Raw genomic sequence first — 27,636 nt, 5'->3', positions numbered from 1 at the left:
GCCGCCAGTCGTTATGTGTGTCAAAACAGCTCCCTGATGCATCAATGACACATGGCAGACGCCAGCCAGATATCTAGCACGCCAAATATTTGGAGGAGTCGGCCAATTCAACATCCACATTCAGCCAATGAGAGCAGGCAGCTAGTTTTTTACCGCAAAACACTTTTTACTCACCTCCAGCTCTCTCTGTAGCACGGACAATCCCTGCTACCTGTGTGTGCTAATCCATTCTTTCACCCATATTATTTGTCTTTATAATTTCTATATTTATATATTGGGTGGTGATGGTGCATAGATAAGATGCTTGCATTTGGTGTGGGAGACCTGGGTTCGATTCCCACTGTGAGACATCCACCGATGTGTCCCTGAGCAAGACACCCCTAGTTGCTTCAGAGTCGTGTGACCTCTGACATGTATAGCAATTGTAAGTCGCTTTGGATAAAAGCGTCAGCTAAATGAATAAATGTAATAAATGTATAACAAACAGCTGTTTTGTGTGTCGGTTCGCGTCATTTCCCGTTTCACGTGCATTTTCTTGACAAAACGTGGTTTGGAGACCTGCGTCGTGTAGTGTGTGACCCCCTGTCACCGATCAGTCACGTAGTGTGAACGCCACGACGACTTCATGACTCCCGTCACATGACGGCAAGTTGTGTAGTGTGAACAGCCCGGTGATCAGCCGACGCTGAAAGTCGTGTAGTCTGCACGAGCCTTATGTTTTAGTGTTGTCACAAAACTGGAATTTCTAACTTCGATTCAATACCTTGAGAAATATCAATATTCTATACGATTATCAATACCACAACCTTGATTAAATTACTGAATATAACTACTAAATTATCAACTTCTAAGAAATTAAGTAAAGTTAACAGTTCTGCACAGGAATCCTGAAGTAAAATTCAATACCTTTAAGACATTTTCAACATATTTTAAGACTGCCGCGCCACTTTGAGCTGTTACTGATTAAATCAGCCACACACCTTTAAAAGGGACTTTGAGTTTTTAAAAGGAATTTAAATATATTTATAACATATTTATTGCCTCTGTGTCATCAGGTTCTAACGCCACCTAAAAATTGAGGCATTCACCAACTTTCTCAGTTGCCTATAACAGCCTGTATGGGCAAACTGTTTTCTATGTGAAGGACTGGTCAGCTTTCCTGCGAAAAGCAACTGTCTTACATAAGCTATGACGTTTATGTACGCAACATTACAGCAAAACATGTGAAACACAGTGTACTTTTGTGTTTTAGTTGGTTTAAACTAGATAATGTGAGCTTGCCTGCAATGATGTGTGTGATAACTTTGATGGACCACTTGAGCAATGCAACAAAATTCAAGGAGGGAAAAAAGATGGAGAATAAACTGAGTGATGAATAACGTAAGTAGCGTAGGCGGTGTAGCACAGGCACAACCTGGAGGAGGAACATATAACATTAAATTAAAAGTATATTGTTAATTTAATAGTAAACTGTAAGTTTGATATGAATATATTCATTATGTTACTATATTCAATATAATTTCATATAATAGTATATAACTTACCACTAGTATAATAATTCAAATTACAGCTGTTTCAGTTTGGGGTTGTTTTTTATTCATTAACTTTGTGCAAGAAAAATGCTCCAGGCTACATGATAGTCTCCAACCTTGATTTTAGGCAGGCTACTAACTCATCAATAATCACCCATTTATGCAGAACACTGAGTTCAATATTTATAAAGTTTGTTGCAGCACATCAAACCTTTTTAAAAATCCCGCTTCATCCAGACTGTGATTGATCTGTTGACAAAAAGTGACAGTGACGAGAGTATCGGCTTTATGAAAAGTTGAATGCGTTTCAATAAAAGGCACCGATTTAGCTACACAGCCAGCTAACACTAGCCAAACCCACACACTCCTTGAACTTTCCCTGTTGTCTTCCCGATTCAGCTGCTGGTGGCGCATCTCGCTCTTGTTTTTCAGTAAGGAGGCTGTTCAAGTGGCCATAGAGCGACTGGCCAACCAGGTTAATCCTGTTACTCCTGATCGCCACTCCGTCTATGTTTTGGACGATTAGCATTGAGGGTCCGGCGGGGTGGGAGATTACGGTTGGTTGTACTCGTAAAACATTTTCCGGTTCGTACAGATCTATTTTTTGGAGCCTTTAAGAGTGAAATAGGCCCACGGTAGATCCCTACGCCTAACGTTTCAGAGACAAATCACACAGTCGCTACTCACTGCCTGTCTAGTATTTTTGGCTATGCATTATAAATAAATACGTTCACCTACACTTTTAGCAAACTTTTAACAAACTTTGCGACAAACAGGATTTTCACATTGATATGATAACCATACTATGTAGAAAGATGCAAAATGCACAGAAAAATCCAGCCATAAATTGGATGGGGAAATGGTAACATCATCTTGGTTAGTCATTTTCAAGCAGTACATTAACCAACAAACAATCATAGACTGACTTTTTGCCGAATGATGTGCTGATTGCAACTTGAATCAAATCCAAAGGACAGGAGAAAGGCGGACAACCAGGCGGTCAATTACCTTCTCAATAAGGATTCATCCACTTAGGTCATAAACTGTCACCAGTAATCATAAACACTAATTTAGAATTATATGAAAAAAATGACTGTTCTCCCATTTGAGAAGTTTGGTATTTTACCCGATAAATTACTGAGATTATTGATTAATGGTGAGATTCATTTTCTGCTGAGTAAGTGATTAAATGTTCCAGCGTTGGACAGAAAATGTCTCATAAAGCCACTGTACGGATGATTTTACTTAGCTAACAACCTTTTTAAACTTTCATTTAAAATAATGAGTGTCTCTAAATAAATAATTCCTCTTTAAAACCATTATTTGACCTCTGAGTTTTCGCCTTTGCTTTCTAGAAGAACAATTGCTGGAGGCTCAGGTAAACGTGCAATCAATTCATACACAGGCGTCTGCCATCACAAACAAAGAAAGGAAGTGGTGGGACAAATCCTTGCAAACCAGTGACCAGTTAAAGATTTCAAACAATTGCCAGGATGGCTAGCAGCAATCAGCTTTTGGTTGGATTACAGACTGGTTGGCAGATTCCATTCACTTTTAACTGGACAATAATGGTCCTGCTTAAATGTTACTAAGAATAAAGATAGCCAGGCACACATACAATGGATTTCACCAAAAACACATGTGACTAAAACTGACAGTGATGGCGTTAATACGTTTCCAGAGTCATTTAGTAAATTATAATAGACAGTAGGAAGACTGGCGTGGTCATTAATGAGAATATAGTAAATCTGGCTGCTGAATAGTTAACATGCAGAGTCATATTCTGAAGCCTGATGTCTACTGTGCAACTACTGCAGTGCTCTGTGCATCTGCTTATTTTTTAATCTGCCTTCTCTTGTTTATCATCCCTGATAGGCTTTGATGCTTCGGTAACATTTCTTTCATTTGGGTTTGACGGTCTCAATACTGGTACACAGGAGGTTATTCATAATTCTTAATAAACTTTACAAAGGGACTTGTGTGTCACAGTTGCGTTATTTACACGTAATCTGTTATTCAAATGTATGCTTAATCTGCGTGGTGGAAAATAAACATGCCTCCTGTCCTCCACGACTGAGGATGGTAAACCTCTCTCAAGTAACAAACAGATCCATCTATATGCCGACAAGATGTAAGTACAGATAGATGTGGATGCTGTAGGTTTTGTTTGTGGGTTGTGTGTGTTAAGCGTTACATTAGACAAGGTGCCACTGATAATGGTAACACACGCACTCAAAAGCTGCCTCGAGTAACTGAATGCCAGCCTCTAGCATCCAGGCAACATCATCTGTGCCAGTAGCAGTGTCACATGTATGTTCACAGGCAGGTGATTCACAGACTCTGCATGCACAGCCCATCAGTTTGGCTCGGTGCTCTGGTGAAAGGGTGCACCTGATCAGTTTATCAAACAACTAAAACAGGCAGTGCTCATTTTCAGGTAGTGGTAGGTGACTAGTGGGGCTTGCTTTGGCTGTCTGATAAATTGATGAAGTGAATCTCTTCATCAGAGCACACTGGGAAGTGATTAAACCCTTAAATTGGACTAAATTATGGAATATCAGACAGACTTTTTCTTGTAGATTAGTCATGGAAAGCGAGAACCATGCAAGTTTTTCTTTTGCATCAAGCAGCAAAAACACTGCATGCGTGTTTGAGTTAATTTGCCTGACTTAACATCATACGTCCTGCAGTGTGACTATTGCACATCATGATGTCAATGCTGAAACGCTATATCATGCTACACTGGACATGGTCATAATGATCAGCAGGTTGTCCTGCGCAACCGTTACTGTTGCGCCATCCAAACAACAAAAGGGTCTTGTTCTCTCGCTTTTACTTTTGTTGTGTTTTTGCCATGAAGCAGTTGTGTTTGTCTTTAATTTTGCCTTTCAGTCAGCTTCAAAAATATGTGGTAGACCACCAGAGATTCAGACAGGCAACAAACATCTTTAAAAAGAGAAATTAAGATTGAGGACGAGACCCAGAACAATCAGGCAGGTTTACGACAACATCTTTGTGCACAGCACAGCTGTCACAACAGACTGATATGTAAGCAACCTAAATGTTGACAAACTGTTGTGCCAGCAAATGTTCTTACAAGAGCCACTGTTAGGCCCCGATCAACCTGCAAAATCCGAGGCACACCGCACTGCCTTTTTAGATGACACCTACAATTTGTTTTTCAAAAAGCAGCTTGCTGCAACCACAGACCTGTCCTTAGCCTAACGATGATTTTGCTGTGAAGTAAACTCAAAAATCTGATTTGAATGGACAATGAGAGTAACGCATATCACATCACATAGTTTTCTGAGTTGAAGTTCTGTCATCCCAAGCACTACTGCAAAAACATAAGGTGCCCAGGCTGCATGAGCAGCACGCAAAGCGCTTCTTGTCTTCAGAAAACTGGAAAAAGAACCCCCTTGCTGCAAAATGCGTGCTCTATCTGATCAGGGCCTTGGGCAGTAGAAGACCAGAAACACAGAAAGGTTGCTTACTTTTCTATTGCACAAAACCTGTAACCCCGAGCTAAAAACACAGCTCATGACCTTCCTGACCCCAGCAGAACTCCATTTCCTGCAGGCAGAGGGCACGGTGTAATTCTCTGGTACTACTTAAAGGAAAGGGGGCATAATCTAGCCCTCACTAATGGGAACCAGGTAGAATGTAAAGTTCAGGAGTGTCACATAAGTATGGCAATTATCCTTTCTTATGACAAAAATGTAGTTTAAAATAAAATTCTAAAATATCTCAATAAGGATTCCTATTTATTATTATTGCAACAATAATAATAATAATAATAATAATAATAAATAGAACCAATGTGCTGCATTAACTGAAAAAAGCAGCATGACATTTCTCCATTCCTAGCTTAGAGGAATGCACACCATAATGGGTCCCCACTACTGTCCTGGACTGGCTGCAATAGTCTTAATAGGATTTAACACTAGTAAATTATACCAAACGAAAACAATTAAAAAAGGTATACAAGTGTCCACTACATAACAGACATATGTGTACAGCCTATAACGCCAAAGAACAAAATATTCAACTATCAAATTTATTGACAGACCCTGACACACAATGATAACATTTCATGCTGAAGAGAAACTTCCGCTTTATTGTTTGTGTGTGTGTGTGTGTGTGTGTGTGTGTAGGGGGGTTATCTTTTTATTTACAATGTAAACAAAAATCAGTGATATATATTAATGTATAGATATAACATTTGTTAAGAATCCTGAAAAAACCCTACTGTGTTTATATTTAAATCCCACACAGAATAGGGCATGTGAAACCATTTTATTTGAGGATTTAACTATACAGACACAGAAAAATAGGACCTACGCAAGCTCATGGGAGACAGTGATATGCATCACTGCCTCTGCAGTGTAGTCAACATGAACGCCCCAACAAGCTAAAACACTCTCTGTATCTTGGTGGAAAACACCACCAGCGGCACTGCAGTGTTTTCCTCAGCATTGGTACTGCACCAAAGTGGAGAGCTTCTCCTCCATATTTCGTTTCCTCTTCAGCTCATCTCAAATCCCACCATGTTGTGCCCCTCCTTTACATGTTATTTAACACAGAAAACACAGGCACTGACTGCACTGAACTAACTTAGGTAATTATGACAGTTATCCATCTATATAACCCACTGTTACTACTAACTATATACAGACACTTCCTGATAAATCCAGACTGCCTGTGGGCATTGCAAAGAACTGTTCTTTAAATAGCCATACAAAGCACTCACATTTTCTTCAGGGGTTGTAGTTCTGGCAATCTTATTCATTGCTTTCCTTTCAGACAGGGTTGTTGCACATACATTTTGCCTTAGTGCTGGAATAGACAAGCAACTAGACAAGACACAGTGCTTCATGACAGGAATTTATGACGCTGGGCACAGCAGGTAGGCTAGTATTGTTTTAGATCAACAAATATAGGTCAATATTTGGATGATTTGGATTATCACCCCTCACGAGAAATGTAATAATAATTGTTTTTGATATTGTTAAGTGCTCTTTAGTGCTAATCCTGTGAGTATTGGAACAAATATACGCCATAATATTACTCTAGATTTATCATTATTACTGTAGAGGTGTAAGTGAATTAATTTTTGCTCTCAAGAGAAGCCTTCCAAAACACACGCACAAGGCTGATCTGTTAGTATGCATACGTGCATGCCTGCTATGTAGTTCTGCAGGACTAGTTGCTTGCTCAAAACATTTTAATTGAATTCTTAAATAACAACACACCACCAGCATCAGTCCCAGCATGGGCAATGATTTACTAAACCAAAATAAGATAATAAATAAGATGGCTCACGATACCTCAAAGTGTAAGTTAACACACGAAATGAATACATATTGATCAAATAAAAAAGAAGAAAAAAAAACACCTAAGCGTAACGACAGAAAGGCTGTCTGTGTACAAGAAGCAGAGCAGCGTGCTAAACAACCTTTGTGGATTTCCAGTGAAAACAAAAGCAAATTTTATATATATATAAAACCATGAATCTCATTTAACCTAAACAAATGAAAATATTGCAAGTTGGCCTTTGTGTAACACACATCAACCGAGTTAACCACGGGGGCAGCAATAGTCCCGTTTGTTGTTGTTAACGCGTTAGCTTTGCAGGAATAGTAAATTGCGACTTACCTCTGTATGAATTTCCACAAATTCAAAAAAGTTATTTGAATCTTTAATGTTTAGTCTATGCCGCGATGTTTTCGGCCAATGCTGGATGGTCCCATTTGTTGACGTCGGTTCAGTACAGACTGGTCCGGAGACATCCGCATAAACTCGCGACGACCATCTCGGCTCAAAAGCAGCTCACTAGAATCGCGGCTAGCACTAGCTTGTTAAAACCTTGTAGACCAACAAACAGACGTCCAACAAAAAACAATAAAATATCCACGAAAACGCGTTTACAGCGTAGCTATTTCATCTTCAGCACAAACTACGAACCCTTCACACTCCATTTGTACGACGGTAGTCTTGCTTGGGTGAACGTAAACCATCAAAGGATCATATTTTGTTTCGGTTTAATCCTCTCCGCCAACCCATTCGAGCGGTATCGAGCGGCCTTTGACTCTGGTGTGTGGAAGCTCAAGGCGGAAACGCTTCGGGAATGATACGAGCGTCCTGATTGGCGCTGGAGCTGTAGGCGGTAACCGTTTCCGCACACAGTGAAACAGACGCCATTTTGGATCCACATGGCATCCTGTTCGCTTCAGAACAAACGCAAGCAGGGCGCCAACGTGGCTGAACGTAGTTCACAGTTTCAAATGCATGAGACCACACTCCATTATATAGTTGGAGATCAAGAAAAGGAAATGGAGTACAGGCACTTGGTGCACTCGTTTTCTACATTTCGAGGAACCGTAACCTTTATTGGGACTAATTGTTTACCTATGAATAATAGGTTATTTGTAATACAAACGATGACTTGTACAGCGAAATATGCAGTAAATATGAGTTTTTGTAAGCTTTTCATTAAGCTGCCAACTAAGGCACCCACACAAACGATGTATTAAATGGCACTATTGCCTATCTCACGTCTCATAAAAGTATAATCCCGGACATCCGTATTCGCCACATATTCTGGCGCTTACCAAGATCTAAGGTTTGTTTTCCATAGATGGGTTCAGAGAAGACAGAGTTTGCTAGGAAGCGGGACGTGCTGATCAACAAACTTAACGCAAAAGTGGTCAAAATGAAACGCGAAAGGATGAAACGAAGGCTCCCATTGGCTCAAAGAAAAAAAATATCTACTCTTATTGGGTTAAGCAATATGTCTCTCAAGCGGACGTGTGCACATCGCTTGACATGACATTATAGCTTTGATTATTTACAGCAGCGATCTACATGTTTTCAAAAGACTCCACCAGCTGATTTCACTGACTGGTGATATTTCAAGTAAATAAGAGGAGGTTTTAAAATTACTTGCTGAGGTGATTCTTTGAAATGAAAACCATCAAACTCTTTGGGCTTGGTACGTGGTCCAATGAATCTCTAGCGCAAAACATGTGATAGGTTTTTAACTGTGTTCCTATGATCTATGGTTTACTGAATCCAGAGCTATACTCTATCAACCAATAGCGCACTCTGCTGGAGTAGTACTGCGATGGTCGCAACAAAAAATACTTTTAGTTACTGATACTTTTCTCTGAATCCACGTAGGCCAAATCTTGTGAACTGAAAATATATTCTATAAAATATAAAGTATTTTGTGAAATACTATTGTTTTGATTATTTGCATTACTATGCAGTGTATCTAGGAATACATTACACATTTATGCGTTTTTAATAACACAACACACCTTATACCACACGAGTGTCACTCAACACAAGACGTTCGTCTTGTGCAATTGTAAACTAATGTTTATGTCTTGAGTGCGCAGTGACTGTGCGCCCCCGCGTGTAGCAGACGTGCGGGTGTTACTGGTAATAATGTACATATTCATTATCAGCAATAAAACTCTAATTTACACTTTACTGCATACTTGGCTGCAATATTATGTGAGACTGGAGAGTGCAGAGATTACATCGTGTTGTATAAAACCTGCGCAAACCTCTGCGCAGCTGGTAGGTCCTTGATGAACACAAAGAAAGGTTGAAGTTCAAAGTTCGAGGCAAAGATGTTTTCCAAAGGCTACGAGATGCGCTAAACTACATTATTCAACCTACAGCACATATAAAACACAGTCTCCACAACAATGATAATTACACAATGACAATAAAGTCAGATTTAAATTATATACGCACTGTTTTTGCTTCCCTTTCCGTGTGCAGGAAGTTCCGACTGGATAACGTATTTGCAGTGTTGATTTCGAGGTGACATCTTTGCTCGGCTGCACGGTTGAATAAGATAGCAAGCTAGCTCTAAACGGAGGTAACAGTTAGAGGTAAACCAACGCGTTAGAAAACACAGATTTGGTATAATAGAAAACGGATATCTATGGAAAATGTAAAGGGACTATACTGCGTTCAGTGAGAACAGACACTATGTCAGCTTTGTTGTTGCAGCACCGCGCTGGCCTTTGTAGAAAATACAGTAGAGGTTTATTGTGGACGCTATCAAGGCAAAACTCTCATATTTTAGCAAACAGGCCGATATCCAGCGGCAGTGTTCACAATGTGCTGTCCAGATGCGCTAATGTCAGGAAGAGGCTTCTGTCCACACAGCGGACACGGACAAGTGAGCAACAGAAACTCATTCAGGTAAGACAAATTACACCAGAGATGATAGGTGGATGAGTGCCTTTCTAAATACAATCCCAAATTGTGGCTTGAAATCATGGTTGGTAGTGGTAACTGTTAGTGGTGTGAGTAAAACGTGAAAAAAAACAGTTAAAACTCATGTGAAGTGTGATCTGTATACCCGGAGCTCCTCATAGACAAATTGGCCTTGCAGTGTAAACTAAAGTTTCAGTGATTTCCATTAGACATACCTATTGGCAAATAAAGCCAGCTTTCTTCCTGGGCTTGAAATTAGATTTTTCATCCAATCCAATTTCTATCATGGTCAACACTAAAGACACTATTTACTAACTCTTCAGTCTGCATTAACAACATAAATCTTGGCCAAACAGTTTATCTCATCTCCAAAACTCACTCAAACCACCAAAACACTTCATACATGTCTCAGAATAAGCTCGTTCAACACTGGCAACAATTCTCACTCAGGAAGCATACACTGTCTCTCATAATACATGGAACAAAAACACTATTAAAGGGAGCATTACATAAATGATGAATTTCTATCATAGAAGTTTGAACGATTTTCATATATATCAGTATTTTACAATACAATAAGAAAAGCATATGTTCACTGTATTGACTGTATTAAAGTTCATGTATCAATATTAAATCAGACATGCAGACATTTGCTTTAATATCCTTTACAGTATTTTTCTATATCATTGCATATAATAATTTACTTGTGAAAAAAATTAAAAAAAAATTAAAAATCAGTTCACAGTTTTTTTTTTTACACAGTAACAATGGCACTTATGACACAATGACCACAACCTGTAATTCATGTACCAACCTGAACCAAGCCTGCTAAAATGCAAGCACATTTCCTGGTTTACACTCAGATTGCAGTTCTAAACCACACTTTTTTCAAAACACACAGTTCTCTATTTACACAAATATTCTGTTAAGACTGTCTATATAATTCAGCTTGGTTACTGAGAAATGCAGGACATTTGCCATCAATCTGTTTTGAATGTGTTTGTAAAAGTTATGGATACAGAATGTTACTTAAGTTTTGACCAATGCATGTTAGCCACTGAGAAAAAAAAAATTAATAGTAAGGATCACAAGGTGACTCTTTCTTGAAGTGGTCTACTGACAGTGACAATCATTGGCACCTATTAGTGGTGTTAAGGGTGTGCCCATGCATTCACAATTAAATGTGAACTCTTGTTTTTTTTCTCCGTCTGATGATTATAACGATGAAGGTGTTATTCTACTGTGGAAGTTCTTTAAATCTGAAATGACATAATTCTTTACTGCTTCTGTTTGGTTGTAAATGAATTGTATTGTATGTCCATCATACAGCACTTGTTTTTAATTCCACTTTTTCAACTATTTTGTCCCAATTTTCCCATTATAGAGTCTTCTCCACAGACCCTTGGGTCCTGGCTTGGTGGGAATGAGAAAAGAGTTAATCAGGAGCAACCTGCTGAGGAACCCTGTTGGTTTGGCAAATCTATTAGGTAAACACTCAGTTTTATTGACCTTTTATAATTTACTTAGCTACTTATGACTTATAGCTACTTACGATGAAAAATACTTTGATTTCAGGGGCAATTAACTTCTTCAGTACTTCTCAATCTAAAAAAGAGAAAAATGAAAGTAATGGACCAAAGGGAAAAACTCCAGAGGAAGATGAAGGTAAGCAATTGCTTTAGCTGCTTGGTACATAGCTGTTTGATGGGCGCTCCACACCTGGCTATGATCTTAACTTCTTTCTCTGATTGTTTTAATTCTCTTCTTCTAACATAATTTGCCTCACCTTTCAGAGGACAAGAAACGTCGTGAGCAGGAGGACCAGATGTACCGGGAGCGCCTGCGGACCCTCTTTATCATAGCGCTCATCATGAGCCTGCTGAACTCAATTAATACCAGTGGTGGCAACATCTCTTGGAATGACTTTGTCAATGAGATGTTGGCCAAGGGAGAGGTGTCACGCGTGCAAGTCGTCCCTGAGAGTGACATTGTAGAAATCTACCTTCATCCTGGAGCAGTTATCTTTGGGAGGCCTGTATGTTGTGCATGATTTAATGCAAACACACAAAGGTGGCATCTGAAATTTACAGCAGATGTGCATGCTGACCTTTCATTTCTTGCCATGTTTCTTGCTTTGCAGAGGCTGGCGCTCATGTACAGAATGCAGGTTGCCAACATTGACAAATTTGAGGAGAAGCTGAGAACTGCTGAAGAAGAGTTGAATATTGACACTAAGGACAGGATACCGGTGTCCTACAAACGCACTGGATTCTTTGGAAAGTAAGAATGTGACCTTTCTCGGAGCAGACTTTAAATCAAAAGAAATCAATTCATGAGGTCTCTGCATTGGTTGAACATTTTGAAGGGATGCTTTCTACATACAGAATAAAAGAATGTGTCAACCACAAAAAACATAATTCATTAACTTGGATTATTTTTCTCATTAGTAATTTCATAAAGAACCGTTATTATGTATTGTAACCATAATCCCTTTTTGTTTCGTTGTGTGATTGTGACTATTATATACACTTAAACAGTTAGATCTGTCAAATTGGCCCTCAACTCCAACTGTATTTTATTTGTTTTGAACTCTGATTTCCTCCTACTTTGAAGTAACAAAAACTCAATGCAATATCTTTACCTCTGTTCATTTTGCAGTGCAGTCTATGCTCTGGGGATGGCTGCCGTTGGCGTGGCTATTCTCTGGTATATCTTTCGGCTAGCGGGCATGGGGGGCAGAGAGGGCGGCTTCAGTGCTTTTGTGAGTGAAACCCCTTAAGCGAATTGGCAGGTGTAGATTTAGGACAACATTGTGGTCCACTGATTCAACTTAAGCATATTAATTGCATGTTACAACACACTCAACAGAATCAGCTGAAGATGGCCAAGTTCACCATCGTGGACGGCAAGTCTGGTAAAGGTGTGAGTTTCAAAGATGTAGCGGGCATGCATGAGGCTAAGATGGAAGTGAAGGAATTTGTTGACTACCTCAAGGTAAGAAACCGGGCTCTCAGTGATATATGTTGGTCTTGTATAGTACTTTAGCCATGTAAAGCAAACATTGAATATTCAATCCCAATTAAGTAATATAACGATTAGTGAATCTAATTGATGGTTTAGTTCAACCTTTGTCACAATATGTACTTGATGAACTGAAGTCCTTTGTATCTACCAGCCAAATCTCTCATGAGTAAAACTTTTAGTGTCCCCATTGCAGTCTTATTACTTACCACGATGTTATCTATTGTCAGAATCCAGAGCGATACCTGCAGCTGGGAGCCAAGGTTCCCAAGGGTGCATTGCTGCTTGGGCCTCCAGGCTGCGGGAAGACCCTGCTGGCTAAGGCTGTAGCCACTGAGGCCCAGGTGCCTTTTCTGGCTATGGCTGGCTCTGAGTTTGTGGAGGTAATTGGAGGTATGTAAAGATAGCACCAGCAATTAATATGGCACATAGCAGATCGACATACAGCGAAAATAATGTTGTCAATATAGAGAGTAGCAGTAGTTGTGATATCTTAAATGTCTGTTTTTCTGTTACAGTGCAGGAATATACTGACATTTATTGAACAATTCTGACTATTCTTGAGATAAGAGGATTGCTCTTTCTTTCTTGGTCATCATATACACATCCCATATTGTTTCCCAGTTTTGCTGTAAATATCATCTCCAAAATTCTTAAACTTACGTTGTGTTTGTGTGTAGGCCTGGGTGCTGCTAGGGTCAGGAGTTTGTTCAAGGAAGCTCGAGGCCGAGCACCCTGCATTGTCTACATCGATGAGATTGACGCTGTGGGAAAGAAGCGCTCCACCAACATGTCGGGCTTCTCCAATACTGAAGAGGAGCAGACCCTCAACCAGCTGCTGGTAGAGATGGATGGTGAGTAAAACTTAGGATTTCGGAGCAGTTTGTTGTCATCCGCTGCAGATATTTTCAGACGGAATACTGAAACTTTGAACTCTTCTTATTTGCAGGAATGGGAACGACAGACCACGTCATTGTCCTTGCGTCCACTAACAGGGCAGATATTTTGGACAATGCTCTCATGAGACCGGGCAGACTGGATAGGCATATCTTTATAGATCTGCCTACACTGCAGGTAGTTTTGAGCACGCGTGCGCGCACACACACACACACACACACACACACACACACACACACACACACACACACACACACACACACACACACACACACACAGTTGCCAGCAATCTAAATTAAAGAGTGGTGTAGTTACTGTATTATATTTAGTTGTATCTTATTGGACTCAAAACACCATATTCTGATTTTAATCTGTTGCAGTGATGTTGTTGCAGAGCTGAAATCAGATCTCCTGTTTTTGTGCACACTTGTTTTTGTAATATTGTAAAGCAAAGCTGTTTTTAATTTTACATGTAATGTTACATTTTTATTGTTCTTACTCAGGAGAGGAAAGAGATCTATGAACAACATCTGAAGATTTTGAAGCTGACCCAACCAGCTAATGTCTACTCTCTGCGTCTGGCTGAGCTCACCCCAGGCTTCAGTGGTATATACATATTTACTTGTTTTATCCTCGTGTAAATGGATGAACATCTGTAGCCACAGCAAAATAATGGCCTGCCTCCACGAAAAAACATCACATCACAACCCCCCACCCCCATGTGGTGAACATGAAACCTCTGTTGCCAACTCACTTTCTCTCTGCAGGTGCAGACATCGCTAATATTTGTAACGAGGCTGCCCTGCATGCTGCCAGAGAGGGCCACAAGTCCATCGATACCTTTAACTTTGAGTATGCAGTGGAGAGAGTAATAGCAGGTACAATTATGCAAGAACTGTATTGTGGGAAAACAAATAACTGTCTCAGTTGCCACTCTGGCACAAGCTGACAAATCGTGTGCATGTTTATGTCTTCAGGAAGTGTAAAGAAGAGCAAGATCCTGTCTAAAGAGGAGCAAAGGGTGGTTGCCTTCCATGAGTCTGGACATGCCTTAGTGGGATGGCTACTTGAGCACACAGAGGCAGTCATGAAGGTACACACACTCCTGTATGCCTTCTCCTCACTGTATTGTAGGCTTTTATTAGAAATATGAGATATGTCCTGTGTAAAGACATCCTTTAACACACAATTATATGTCCACCATATTTTTTTAAAACCGAGAAGTCATATAGTGCAAAATTTTAGCACCTCCCATAGTGTGGCAGAATTGATGCTTGTATTTTATATTATATATGTATATTTGTATTGGAGAGTAGAAGTGGAAATGTCCATTTAAGCCTAGTACCCGATTTTTAGCCCGATTGGCGAGCTCGGCGACCGTCAGGCTGTGAAATCAGTGGTTGATCAGCAGTCGCCAGTTGTTACGTGTGAACTACTCAACGACGCATCAAAACGGCTCCCTGATACATTTCTGACACGTCGCCGACATCTGTCAGATATCTAGCATGCCAAATATCTGGATGAGTCGGCCGACTCGACATCCACATCCAGCCAATGAGAGCAGACAGCTGGCAGAACAGGCAGCTACTTTTTCACCACAAAACACTTTTTACTCACCTCCAGCTCTCTCTGACAGACAATCCCTGCTTACCTGCGTGTGGTAATCCATTCTTTCACCCATATTCTTTGTCTTTACAATTGGTATCATTTGGTATCGTATGTAGGATCGTCATTTCACGTGTGTTTTCTTGACAAAACGTGATTTGGAGACCACCGTCGAGTGACACGTTCGCTGTCAGCTCGTGTAGTGTGAGACCCCCTGTCACTGATCACCGATCTGTCATGTAGTGTAAACGCCACAATGACTTCAAGACTCCCATCACAAGACGGCAAGTCGTGTAGTCTGCACAAGCCTTAAGATTCAGTCGGACGCCAGATCTAAAGAAATCAGCACCAATCTTCTAATATCTTGTTAGTCATTTCTCTGTTCTCCACTTTACTGATATGACTAGTTCTTGAAGTTTATTTTTGTAATTTATTTGGATGCAGGAACTGTTTATTATCTCAAGGTTGAGCAAATGACTCTGGGTCCCTTTTCTCTGTCTTTGCTGGGCTGCCTCATCATGTATTTGCTCTATAAGACCTTCACACATCTGAATATCAAAGCCAGAATGAGCAGGACATCAGACTGGGTGTTAAATGTTCAGCACCCAATTAACATATAATTGGTTATTGGTTATCAGATGGGCTGCCAACACTGAGGTCTAATGCCTCTTTATACTGATGACCAAGCTAGTGCAAGAGGGGAAAAAAAACACTGAATGCAGTGTGAAAGACAAAAAACAATTTTAGGACAACATGGATGGACAGATAAAAAGGCCTTGAAACAATCATTTAAAAAAAGAAGCAAGGCTCCTCCTTCAGGACCATTCACTTCACTATTTTAAGAACTCGTGTTGAAATCACAGATGGATCATGTGTTGTGTTTTTCAGGTGTCCATTGCCCCACGGACTAATGCAGCCCTGGGATTTGCCCAGATCCTACCTCGGGACCAGTACCTGTTCACCAAGGAGCAGCTGTTTGAACGAATGTGTATGGCTCTGGGAGGAAGAACTGCTGAGGCTATCATCTTTAACAAGGTTACAACAGGTACACTTTAATCACAGCCTGCTCATATGCTTCTTCCAATGAATGCCTCAAATAATTTCTTCTGACCTTTGCACTTACAATTGGTTGTTCATTGTATTGTTTTTTTTCTACTGATTAAACATCAACTCTGATCAACACTTAGCTATGAATAGGAATTTCAGCATCTAAAATTAAGTATGTAAAACAACAATGTATGAAAATCCAAATACTCTCCTACACTGTGTACTATAACTTGCCACCCAGTGGGATTGTAACCCAAAGTTAATTATCCTGACTCTGTGTCCCCAGGAGCTCAAGATGACTTGCGTAAGGTGACTCGTGTGGCCTACTCTATGGTGAAGCAGTACGGCATGTGTGACAGTCTTGGCCAGGTCTCGTTCCCAGACACAGAGGAGCAAGGTGCCATTGGACGCCGTCCTTTCAGCCAGGGCCTCCAGCAGCAGATGGACCACGTGGGTTCTAAAATTGGATTTGTTCTCTGTTCTCTGGTAGCCCACATTAGCACACTGTTAATGAGTTTTGGTTATAGATTTGACAGCACTTGTTGTTCTTTCAGGAGGCTAAGATGTTGATAGCCCGTGCTTACAGGCACACAGAGAAGCTGCTACTGGACAACAAAGACAAGCTGACACTGGTCAGTTCTTTGATCATGCTTTTTGTGCAACTTTCTGCTTTCAACTGTAACTTTGTGCTATCATTTAGCACACCACTGCTGTATTACAGCAGTGGTGTGCTTACATTATAAGTCCTGACTAGTTGGGGTCTGTGTTTCCAGTTGGCCAATGCGCTGTTAGAATGCGAGGTAGTGAACTACGATGACATTGAAGCCTTGCTGGGTCCCCCACCCCATGGGCCCAAAAAGATGATCGTCCCGCAGAGCTGGTTGGAGGCAGAGAGGGACAAACAAGACACGGGAGAAGACGAACCTCCACCACCTCCCCGCAAACGCAGAGAAGAGGATGTGGATCTACAGCAGGTCTGATCTTAAAGTGTATGTCTCAAAGTTGTTTTACAACTGCGGCATTGTGTGGTGGTGATCTGGGGCTTGGTGGATTTTTATAAAACCTTGGGACTTGTTTTGCAGTTAGCTGAGCCATTTAGATCATCTGAAACAGGCCTAAACAAGCCAGTGAATCTTAGAGGATGATTATTTTACGACGAATCGCATAATTTTTCTTGTATGCTTGCTGCACAGCTATATTATTATGCCATGGGAGCACACAACAAAACATGTCTATTTAAGCAGAACCTTTGCTGTGTCTGCAAATGGCATCGCAAAAGAATCGTTAGCTATTTGTAACTCAGGTCATTCTATACTGACATGCACCAAATATATTTACATTCACTCAGGTGACTCACAGCTACAAACACATTAAGGTCCGCATTATTGAGTTTGGTATTTAAGTGAACTGCGGTAAAGAATTATAACAGATTGTAGTAGATTGCTGTGGACATTTGTACATAATAGTATGCACTAAAGTATTTTTTTGAGTGGGCTGAAACAGAAATGGTAAGGAACAAGTGAAACTGCTCTCCATCAATGAGGAAATTAGATTTTGAAATACGCCTTTTGGCAGCAGGTATTACTCCACACACCCTCTCACCGCGAGACATACAGATTGTGTCAATAGACTGAAGAGGTTGAGCTTGTGTTTTCTTTGAAAAATGTCTATGTATTAGGTTTGATTGCCACATGTGAATAAAGTCCCACAGGATGGTGTTGGTAAATATTCAAATAAAGTTTTATTTAAATATTGTGTGTCATTGATGTTGATTGCGTTTTGGTTGTTTGCTGTGCGGTGGTGGGGTGCTGGGTGGGGGGGGAGCACTGGTCTATGTTGTGTGCATGCCGCGGTCAGTCCGGGCACTGCTCTTCCGCGGGTTACGCCTCTTGCGTTCCGTCGGCATTGCGTTGTCAACTGGCATTTGGATGGTCGTTTTTATTTTGTATTTATTTATTTTTTGGGCGTCTGTTGGTTGGGTCGGGGTCTTCCGCATTTGCATCATGGTGCATCTGGGAGTCTTTATTTATTTATTTTTCTTCTTTCTCCCACCCCTATTTGCTACTGGGGTTCTTGCGGCACAGTCATGGTGTCCCACTCTCACTAACAACTACATTCTTTAACAGGCTTATGCGCGCACATATGTGCACACATATGTACACACACACATACAGACACATTCACCCACACGCACACAGACACACACAGTCTCACACATAGACACAAACAAATTTAGGTTGTCCCTGGTAGAATTATTCCTGATGCCTTTCTTTCAGTTACTTATTTAAATTAATTGTTCTCCTGGCTGTGCTGTGTTGCTTATTTAGTGTGCCTGACTGTTTCTTGTTTTCATTGTTCTCTTAGTTGTCTTACTATGTCAGCTGTTTATTGCTGCTGTTCGGCTGGTTGTCTTTTACTATTATTATTTTTATTGTTTGTGTTTGTTTGTTGTTGTTTTTCTCCTCCCCAAACCCCCCTCTCTGTTCTATTGCAGGTTTCGTTGCTTTCTGCAATTGGTGTTTCCCACTGCTTTTCCCTGTTGTCCCCACCTTCCATCCCCCTTCTCTTACAGGTGTTTTCCTTTCTCTGTGCTGTCTGTTTGTGACCCCCCATCCCCATGTCTGCCCCCTTGTCCGGCCCGGTGACAAATCAATACATAATTAAATAAATAATAAAACAGACAAAGGAGTATATTAATACTCTCTTGTTAAAGTAAAATCTGTCTGGCACAATATGGTATCCAGCTCATCATACTCTATACCAGGCTGCTGGGCAGGACAGGTTTAAAAATATATATATATATATATTTTGTGTCTTGCTCTTTGTGTAGTATTTTATAGAAGAAAATACTTTATCACATACATGTTGCAAAATTCATTACCTGCTTTCAAGGGAGAATTAGGCAGCACACTGTTAGGAGAACCCACGCAGACACAGGGAGAACGTGCAAACTCTACACAGAAGGCTGGGACAACGGGGTTTGAACCTGCAACCTTCATGCTGTGAGGCCACAGTGCTATCCACTTGTCCACCGCCCTTTTGACTGACTGACTGACTGACGTGTGTATTATGAGGAAACCTAGTGCAGCCTGTGAAGAGGGTCTTATTTCATAATGAACAATACAAACTAAATAAAAGATCTGCATTTATTCTTTAGACACCAGTAAACCTAAATTCAGTGAACATATTAAAAAACAATTCTAAAAAAAAAAAAAAAGTCTTAACCTCCAAACAATTGGATTACAGAATATTGTGTTGTACAGTACTATATGTTTTGTTGCTGAGATAGCTTCCACAAAGATGAACAGATGGAATGGAGGATTTGTGATCAATATCAAAAATCAATATCAAAGCAAGTTTATCTTATAAAATAATCACTTATATAAAAAAGATACATTTAAATTTATTTTTTAATCTCAGGCTCATATGCATCATTACTGAGCTGTCTAAAGAGTATAAACATAACCAGACGTGGACAATCATTTCAACACACATCCTGTTTGCCTCGTTAGCATGCACAGGTCCTTCCCCTCATGGCTGATCATGTCAACACACGACTTCACTGTCTCATTTTAACAAGCCATTTTGTCAGTTTTGTCCAAAAGATCCTCAATATAACCTAAGGCACATTAGATTAAAAGTCCACGGTTTTAAATGGCATTTATTTTTCCTTGGCACACTTCAGATCTTGTCCTAGACTAAAATCTTTTTTTTTTGTCCAGAAAAACACCTGAGGTATGATCTGTGTCCCTGACCGGCGGTGAATCACACAAGTCTTCTTTCTGTGGGGCGCTGTGGACCTCAGCGTGGGTCATACAGGTTGGCCAGTTTCTTAAAGCGTGGTCCCCAGTCGTTGAGGTAGTCGTAGTCTTGGTCTCCATCAGAGCTGCCTGAAGCAATGGAGCTGAGGCTGCCTGCCAGTGAGCCCTCTCCCTCATAGTCATAGATCAGCGCTGTGTCATATGGAGGCACGTTAGGATCGTTGTCTGCAGCCTCCAGGCCCTGAGGGAAGAAACATTTTTTAGATAGGGTAGGTTAGGTTTTTTAGTTGAAACAAATGCCCTAGGAATTCTGTTTAAACTGTAAATGGACATAATTTACTCTTGAACTAAAATTTTTTAAATATATATATTCAGTCTCCGCAAGTGACATCACTTGAGGCACTTTGTCAGACTTCACGTAGCTCCCTCTGGAGTCACAAAGGGGCTGTGTACAACTTTGTGCACATTTGCACTACCCAAGACCTGTAAACAGACTTTAATGTGTGAAATTGGTGGTGTTCCCCTTAACGTATATTAAAAATCTAAGAATATAGCGTCTTTTCAAACTGATCACCATTGAAAATATAGACATTTCTATCATTACAGATCTAAACAAACTGAAAAGCTCAATTTAGTTGTCCAATGTTTGTCTATTAGAAGGCCTTAATAACTTTGGGAAGGAAAGTAAATTCCTCTTTTGTATTCAGAATTTTATATATCCTTTTTATATAACTTTGAAATACATTTTCGTTATGAATTGTAGGTCAAACGGTGTCATGGTATAAGCCTCTCACCTCATTGATGTAGTCCTCGATGTCAGTGGGATCCGCAGGAGGCCTCCGTGGGTAGATGGGTGAGGGCAAGTTATGCGGGGCATCCTTCCTGAGGGGCTGCTTGCCTCGAGGAATACCAGACCCTGGGTAGTAGGACCCGGGTGTCGAAGGTACGTCATGGGGATTCCACAGCAAGTCGATGTTAAAGGCATTCTGCAAGGGAAGAGGAAGAGGCTACAGACTGACTCTGCATGTACTTTAAGAATACAGTGATAATATGCATAAACTTGGAAAACAAACAAATCAAAACCACAATAACAAAAGCACACCGTCAATTACAATTAAATACCATTAAGTTACTATTGAATACATTCAGTAGGACCGTCTTGTCCTATTGTTTCACTGCATTCCTCAACCGCAACCATTCATAAATATTCTAGATCCACAATTCCTGCACCCACACCATACAAACAGCATCCATTTCAACATGAGAATCGTTCAGACCTCTCTTGACTTGTGACCCGTGTAGCCTTACCTCGTCCTCCTCACCCCCTCCTTGCTCATCATAATTGAAGACATTGTCACGGATGTCGTCTTCTGATTCCCCAACAAGAAGACCTGTTCCTTTCTTGATGTGGTGGCGTCTCCCACATGTGGTCACCGCCACAGCCAGGAGGAGCAGCACTGCAATCAACCAGAGGTGGAACCACCAAGTATTATTCAGTTAGTGTGTATAGTTTTTAGGGCTGCAGCTAATGATTTGGAGTATCACCAGAGACGTTTGGTATCCCTCCACTTGGATGAAGAATATGTCACGTAATGTAAGAAATGTAAAACTGAAAACATCTGAAACTAGGTTCATGTTTGCTTTATTCTTGTTGGGTGGGGGGTTTAAGACTGAATGGCGTGTTCAGGATGAGACTTACACAACAGAAGTGCAATACTGGCCATGATGATAATGAGAGCGATGAAGCTGATTCCCACACTGGAGCCTAGGACAGCCCCTGCCTCAGACTTACAATCTCCAAAGGAGTCACAGAGACACACAGTGACATTGACTTGAGCATAAGAACTCAGAACTGGGCTGCCGGAGTCAGACACGAACACTGTGACCGCATACTCTCCTGCCTCCAGCTCTACGAGGGGCTGCAGCACAGCATGGGTATCTGAAGTGGAAAGGAACATTGAGAAAAGTGTGAGGTTAGGAGATTCACGGAAGCGACTCCATCCTTACCCCTGATGCTCTCTCCTTACCGTTGACTTGGATAATAGTCCAGTTGATTGACACATCATCGGACATTTCAAAGGTGAAGGGTACAGTGTGCGGAGGAAGGTCTTCATCCACAGCAGTCACCACCAGACCAGAACTCGTCCAGCCGGCACCCCTACAGACAGAGCCACTCAGAGGGAAGAGCTGAGGGGGGAAGTCATTGGTCTCTTTTAGTGTGATGGCCACTGTGGCAGTGGTCGACACACCACCAGCATCTAGACAGGAGAACATACATACACGGCAATGGCACATTAAGTTACAACAGCTTAGTCAATGTTTATGTCTGCCAAAATTAGTTGTAGTGTTTTCACAACCCACATTCTGACTGATTGTCCATTTTATTTTTTAATTAAAAAAGACTTTTCTTTCTTATAAGAGGTATAAACCCTGCAATCCGGGTAAGGTATATATTTCAAGTTGGTAGGTTAACTGACCTGTAACCTTGACAACAGCTTTGTAGATATTGTTTTTAACATTAGGAGACCGCATGTTAAAGGTTCTCTTGGCAGTTATGTCTCCTGTATCTCTGTTGATGTCCAGCCACCTCTCAGGATCTCTGCTAATCTCATACCTGCCACAGAGAGCAGAGGAAATGTTACACACAGAGACACACAAATTGTCCAACCAGTTTACTTGCATTCTTTAAGAAAACAACACTGAAATACTCCTCTTGTTTGGTTGCTGCATCATACCTCAGGTCAGAATTATCAGGGTCAAAGGCAATGTTGCTTCTCAGTAAAGTCCCAGGAGCCACAGATTCAGGGACCACAATCTGTATGGGGTCCTCCCTGAAATGTGGAGCTTCATTCTCGTTCACAACGGTCACCACCACAGTAGCGGTGCTCGCTGGGAGGTTGGGAGCCTTGTTGCTCAGAGGATTGATATTTTCCACCGTCAGAGTCAGGGTATACTCATCCTGTGCTTCATAATCCAAAGGCTGCATGACAAAACAGAGCAGAAAAGGCAGTTTTGTGGAAGGAAAAATTTGTACTACACTGTGGTTAGATAATAGAGGATTAACGATAAATCCATCCATCCATCATCAAGCGTACAGGGTCGCGGGGTAACAATAAATCTATATGTATAAACACAGGGAAAGCATCTTTATCTGAGTAGTTGTAGTTTTAAAGCTCAACCACTAGAGAGTGGTGTTGAGTTGGGTCTGAGGGCCTCAATGCACATTTTATCTAGGGCATTCCCACCTATTTTGAACATTCAAAATTATTCCTGTGCCCCAGAACAAATCAGTCAACATTTATGAATACATAATGTTTTTCCTTTACGCTAGACTCTTACAACATATGCGGTAAAACACATGTTATGAATGAACCAACTGAACCGTCCTAGAGTACAGACATAACTTCTTGTTGTCTCCTAAAAACCTTTTACACCAGCTTTGTTCACATGCTCTCCTTTTTGAGTTGAAAATAAATCTACATTCAGAGCAACATGTTACTAAATGGGTCTGTAAATTCCTAGATTCCTAGAAAGACCCATGTAATTGGGCAGTAACTGAAGGTAAAACAGCATTCAATTGATCCACTTCCAATTATTTTATTCCATCGAAATGCTGTTGTGACCAGATCATAGCAGATCAGCTGGATAGGCAAAAATGTCAATTTCATTTACAGGCATAACATATTTTAGACATAGATTAATTCTGATATAAAATGAATAATAAATAAAGAATTAATATTTATTTGGTTTTAAATTATCTGTGTCACAACTTAGCATAGTTCCTTTTCCAGGAGACCTCTAAAAATAGAATAGAAATAAAAGACCTATAAAATACCACAACCACTTCAAAAGTCATTACACAACAACTACAAAACATATCATGGTCAAGGTTTAAAAAGGGTGGGGGCTACTTTTCTTAACTCCTTAAAAGTTTTTCTTTTGGGAAAAGATTTGACCTGACAATATGTGAATTCTTATATTCCATGGAATTAGTTTTATCAGGGGTTTTTTGCATGTGTAACGTGGAGAATACCAACAATATTCTGACATCGACAAAACAGATTAATGTGAAGATAAAATAAGGAATCATAAAGTCAGGTTGAGGAACATAGCTGACAGCAATCATTTTTCGCCTTATCCACTTAAATTTGTCAGTGTGACTTTGGATGCTTGGCATAAGTCTAAGCATTTGATCTTCAAATACAAATGGATGACACACAGGTCACAGCTATAATTCTAACATGCAGCCAAAATGTGTGATGGAACCTCAACAATCACCACCACCTCGCTCATACTCTTTCAGTTAACAGCAGGTCAGCAGGCTGTACCTTCACCACCGTCAGAACGCCCTGGTTGGTGGCAGGATCCGTTTTGATTGCAAAGTTGCCATCAGGGTTGTTGGCAATGAAGTATTTGGCCTCCCAGTTTCCTGTTCCATCATCTCTGTCGGTAACATTCACCCGGCCAATCTCATAGTCCTTCCTGTTCTCCACTCCTATCATGCTGTACTATATGCACCACATACAAAGCACAAATCAAAAGATTCTAACCAGTGTGACAAAACAATTGTCATATCACACAATTCACTGAGTTAAAAATTAATATCTAAGTATTTACCTTAATATGAGTTTAGTGTTTTAAATAACAAATTTAAAATATCCATCATGTATTGTTGTCTGAGACTCACCGAGGCTGGACTGAACAGTGGGGCGTGGTTGTTGATATCAGATACATGAATGATTGCCACACCTTCACTTGTTAGTCCCATGCCCCCCATATCTGCAACCTGCAGTTTTAATTTGAAACTTTTCACCACCTATGACAGAAAAAAAGCAAATTTTAGTGAAATTAACCATAAAATGATGATCTGCACAAATCTGTATCTTAACCATAACCTGCATCTTACCTCTCGGTCCAGGCCTACATCTCTTGTGTGGATGGTTCCGGTCTGGTTGTTGATACCAAACATAGTCTTGGTAACAGCGTTGGCAGGAATGCTCTCCTGGCCAATGATAGAGTAGCTCAGAAAAGCGTTATCTGTCATTGGGTCATCTGCATCAGTGGCTAACACTGACATCACTGATGTGCCTGTGAAAAATAATCGGAAGCTTCAGGCAGCTGGAAAGATCTGTCAGTATGAAATACAGATATGTGACATATGTGTAGAAGCTGCAGGACTTGAACGAAAAATGTCAAACTATACAAAACATTTTACAAGTCTTCTGCTATTGTCCTGTTATTAAAATGGGAAGACAATGTGCCTTTAGAGGAAAACAAGGAACGTGTAACATGCAAATTAGTTAATGTTAATTTGGCATTAGTTGTGATCTGTTGTTGTTAAATTAGTGATGCCATAATAAACAAGAACAAGATAACAGAACACAGAATTGCAAATGGAATAATGCATAAATGCCATATAGGATTTTAATATTTTCACCTGCAATAACAGAAACAAGCTGTCATATTTGATGTAACTTGATTTGGGCAAACTTGTTAGCAAACAGTTGCTTGCAGTTTACACATGTAAGTCCAATATCCACTCCCCTTTTTAGCTCTTCAGCTGCTAAATGTTCCACTATGTTCACCAGGTCATTTGTCTGTCTGCTGTTTAGTGCTCAGATTTTCCAGCTGAAAACAGCTGCCTGCTGCATCAAAAAAACATGCTTAATGAGAGTGGTTAGAGTGAACCAAAGCAGTAAAACCAAAAGAATGAGCTGAAAAATGCTCTGTAGAGCAGAGGAGAACTGCATATTCAGGTGACAATTATCTGTAGGTTCATTACCATGAGCGACCACTTTCACATACACATAGTTATGTGATCTGTTATTAATATAAAAAAATTATTATAGCAGCTTTAAACTGTATGGGATACTGTAGTGTCAATGACACACAGAAACAAGTGTAATACTCCATTTAGTGCTACTTTAAAAACATCTGAAACTACTTCATGAAGGAAATTTTAGATGGCTTTGGAACATTGAGGTTCAAGAAAGTAAGAAAAGCTGGAAATGCAGTATGTAATACACAGATGTACCTGGGACTGAGAACTCAGAGATAGTGCCAACAAACTGGCTCTGGATGAAGGCCGGTCTGTTGTCATTCTGATCCAGCACCATTATCTCTATGGTGGTAGGATTCTCTAGTCTCTCTCCACTGGGGGACAGCGCAAAGGCTTTCAGCTACACACACAAACACAGATACAACAGACAAATGTTTCTTCACAAAAGTGTTTCTTACTATTAATTACCACAAATCAAGGAAACATCCAACAGGACACTTGGAGTACCTGAACACAACATATGCTGGAAATGGCAGAAAGAAATGTGCAGGATTTTTGGTTCAACATCAGGGGTTACATCCCAGTCATGTGTTCTGAAACTTTCTGAAGTGTCTCCCAAGATGCCCATAAAGGCCCTTACAAACTGACCTCTGGCTGTTACTACAAGTTTCTGAGACACTGATATATGTTTTAAGACAAAAACGTGGACCTATGCTTCAAAACATGTTGTGTAAGGTCTCGTTGGGAGCATTGTGGCTTGTTTCAAGTAAATGTCTTTCATAGTGCTTTAAAACACATTTCAAGTGTCAAGGGTGATATTTGATGTTACTCCCGTATCTTACCGTGAAGCTGTTGTATTTCTCTCTGTCCAGAGGCCGCTTGCTCCTGATTACTCCTGTTTTATCATCAATCTCAAATAGATTCTTGGGCTCCTGGTCCACCCCTGGTCCCTCTAACTTGTAGATCACCTCACCGGTAAAGATTTTGTCTGATTTGATCTAAACACAGAGAGGAGATAAAGTTGATGATCATCGTAACCTCATGGTGGGGGTAGGATTGCAAACCACATGCTGTAACACCAGATGTGAGTATGCTGACAGTTGGGGACCATGAGACAAGAGTGCTTAAGCTCAGAGAGGTCTTTGACTTATGGCAGGAAATAAGATTATGAACAAATAATTGCAAGGAGTCTATATTTTAAGCATTTTGCATACACTTTGATATATGGTCGCTGTTGCATTTTCATCACCATGTAAAAGTGGCTCAGTATTTCTCTCTGTACTGTAGGATTTATACATCACTGGTCATCTGTAACAGCCTTAACTAAACATTTACATTTCACGTGTTCTTTAAACACTGCTCTGTGATGTGTGCATTCATCTGTGATGAAGAATTACGATCCATGTGAATGGCGAATGTATAGCGATGTGTTTAACTGGAGGCAGTCTTGGATAGCTTTACACAGTCTAGTCTATTAAAATATGTTTATGATGAGGATTTTTACATACATACAGACATTTGTTTTACAGCAGTCTAATTTTTATCATAGTATATTTTATTATTGCTTGCAATTTATGTATGCATTTTGTTAGGAAAGATTTTAGCACTTGCTGTTATTACTTAAGTCCCCCTTTTGCTTCCCCAGTCACAGACTGCTAACCCCCCCCCCCACATTGCGATTGTCCTATCATAGTTTAGCTATCATAACTAGGCATGACAAACGACTGTAGAGTAAGGAGACACTTTTGACAGAGTTTGA

General features: G+C 40.4%; 3 protein-coding genes across 4 annotated transcripts in view; 1 reads left to right on the top strand and 2 right to left on the bottom strand.

Annotated features, from left to right (window-relative positions):
* Positions 1-7,607, bottom strand: part of ankrd11 (ankyrin repeat domain 11) — a 121,732-nt gene extending 114,125 nt beyond the window's left edge. For both annotated transcript variants that reach the window (XM_046032017.1, XM_046032018.1), the window contains exon 1: positions 7,188-7,607. The gene's annotated coding sequence lies outside the window, so the exon portion shown is untranslated. The remainder of the gene's footprint in view (positions 1-7,187) is intronic.
* A 1,554-nt stretch (positions 7,608-9,161) lies between these two features.
* Positions 9,162-18,087, top strand: spg7 (SPG7 matrix AAA peptidase subunit, paraplegin). Its single transcript, XM_046033159.1, has 17 exons — positions 9,162-9,752; positions 11,152-11,254; positions 11,343-11,432; positions 11,561-11,802; positions 11,908-12,047; positions 12,426-12,528; positions 12,636-12,761; positions 13,019-13,181; positions 13,469-13,642; positions 13,738-13,862; positions 14,189-14,291; positions 14,453-14,563; positions 14,663-14,778; positions 16,179-16,335; positions 16,624-16,787; positions 16,892-16,969; positions 17,111-18,087. The coding sequence occupies exons 1-17, from the start codon at positions 9,537-9,539 to the stop codon at positions 17,315-17,317; spliced, it is 2,418 nt and encodes an 805-aa protein (XP_045889115.1). The 5' UTR covers positions 9,162-9,536; the 3' UTR covers positions 17,318-18,087.
* A 1,611-nt stretch (positions 18,088-19,698) lies between these two features.
* Positions 19,699-27,636, bottom strand: part of cdh15 (cadherin 15, type 1, M-cadherin (myotubule)) — a 62,227-nt gene continuing 54,289 nt past the window's right edge. Inside the window, exons 3-14 of the mRNA XM_046032442.1 lie at positions 26,720-26,875; positions 26,133-26,277; positions 25,005-25,186; positions 24,786-24,914; positions 24,427-24,606; positions 22,834-23,078; positions 22,576-22,712; positions 22,126-22,356; positions 21,798-22,037; positions 21,407-21,555; positions 20,893-21,084; positions 19,699-20,339 (exon numbers count right to left, since the gene is read on the bottom strand). Of these exons, the coding sequence (XP_045888398.1) occupies positions 20,139-20,339; positions 20,893-21,084; positions 21,407-21,555; positions 21,798-22,037; positions 22,126-22,356; positions 22,576-22,712; positions 22,834-23,078; positions 24,427-24,606; positions 24,786-24,914; positions 25,005-25,186; positions 26,133-26,277; positions 26,720-26,875 (2,187 nt within the window). The 3' untranslated portion in view covers positions 19,699-20,138. The remainder of the gene's footprint in view (positions 20,340-20,892; positions 21,085-21,406; positions 21,556-21,797; positions 22,038-22,125; positions 22,357-22,575; positions 22,713-22,833; positions 23,079-24,426; positions 24,607-24,785; positions 24,915-25,004; positions 25,187-26,132; positions 26,278-26,719; positions 26,876-27,636) is intronic.

Source organism: Micropterus dolomieu, linkage group LG20 (genome assembly GCF_021292245.1).
Source record: "Micropterus dolomieu isolate WLL.071019.BEF.003 ecotype Adirondacks linkage group LG20, ASM2129224v1, whole genome shotgun sequence".
Taxonomy (NCBI): domain Eukaryota; kingdom Metazoa; phylum Chordata; class Actinopteri; order Centrarchiformes; family Centrarchidae; genus Micropterus; species Micropterus dolomieu.
Note: the sequence above shows the minus strand (reverse complement) of the source record. Positions and strands in the feature narration are given on the sequence as shown.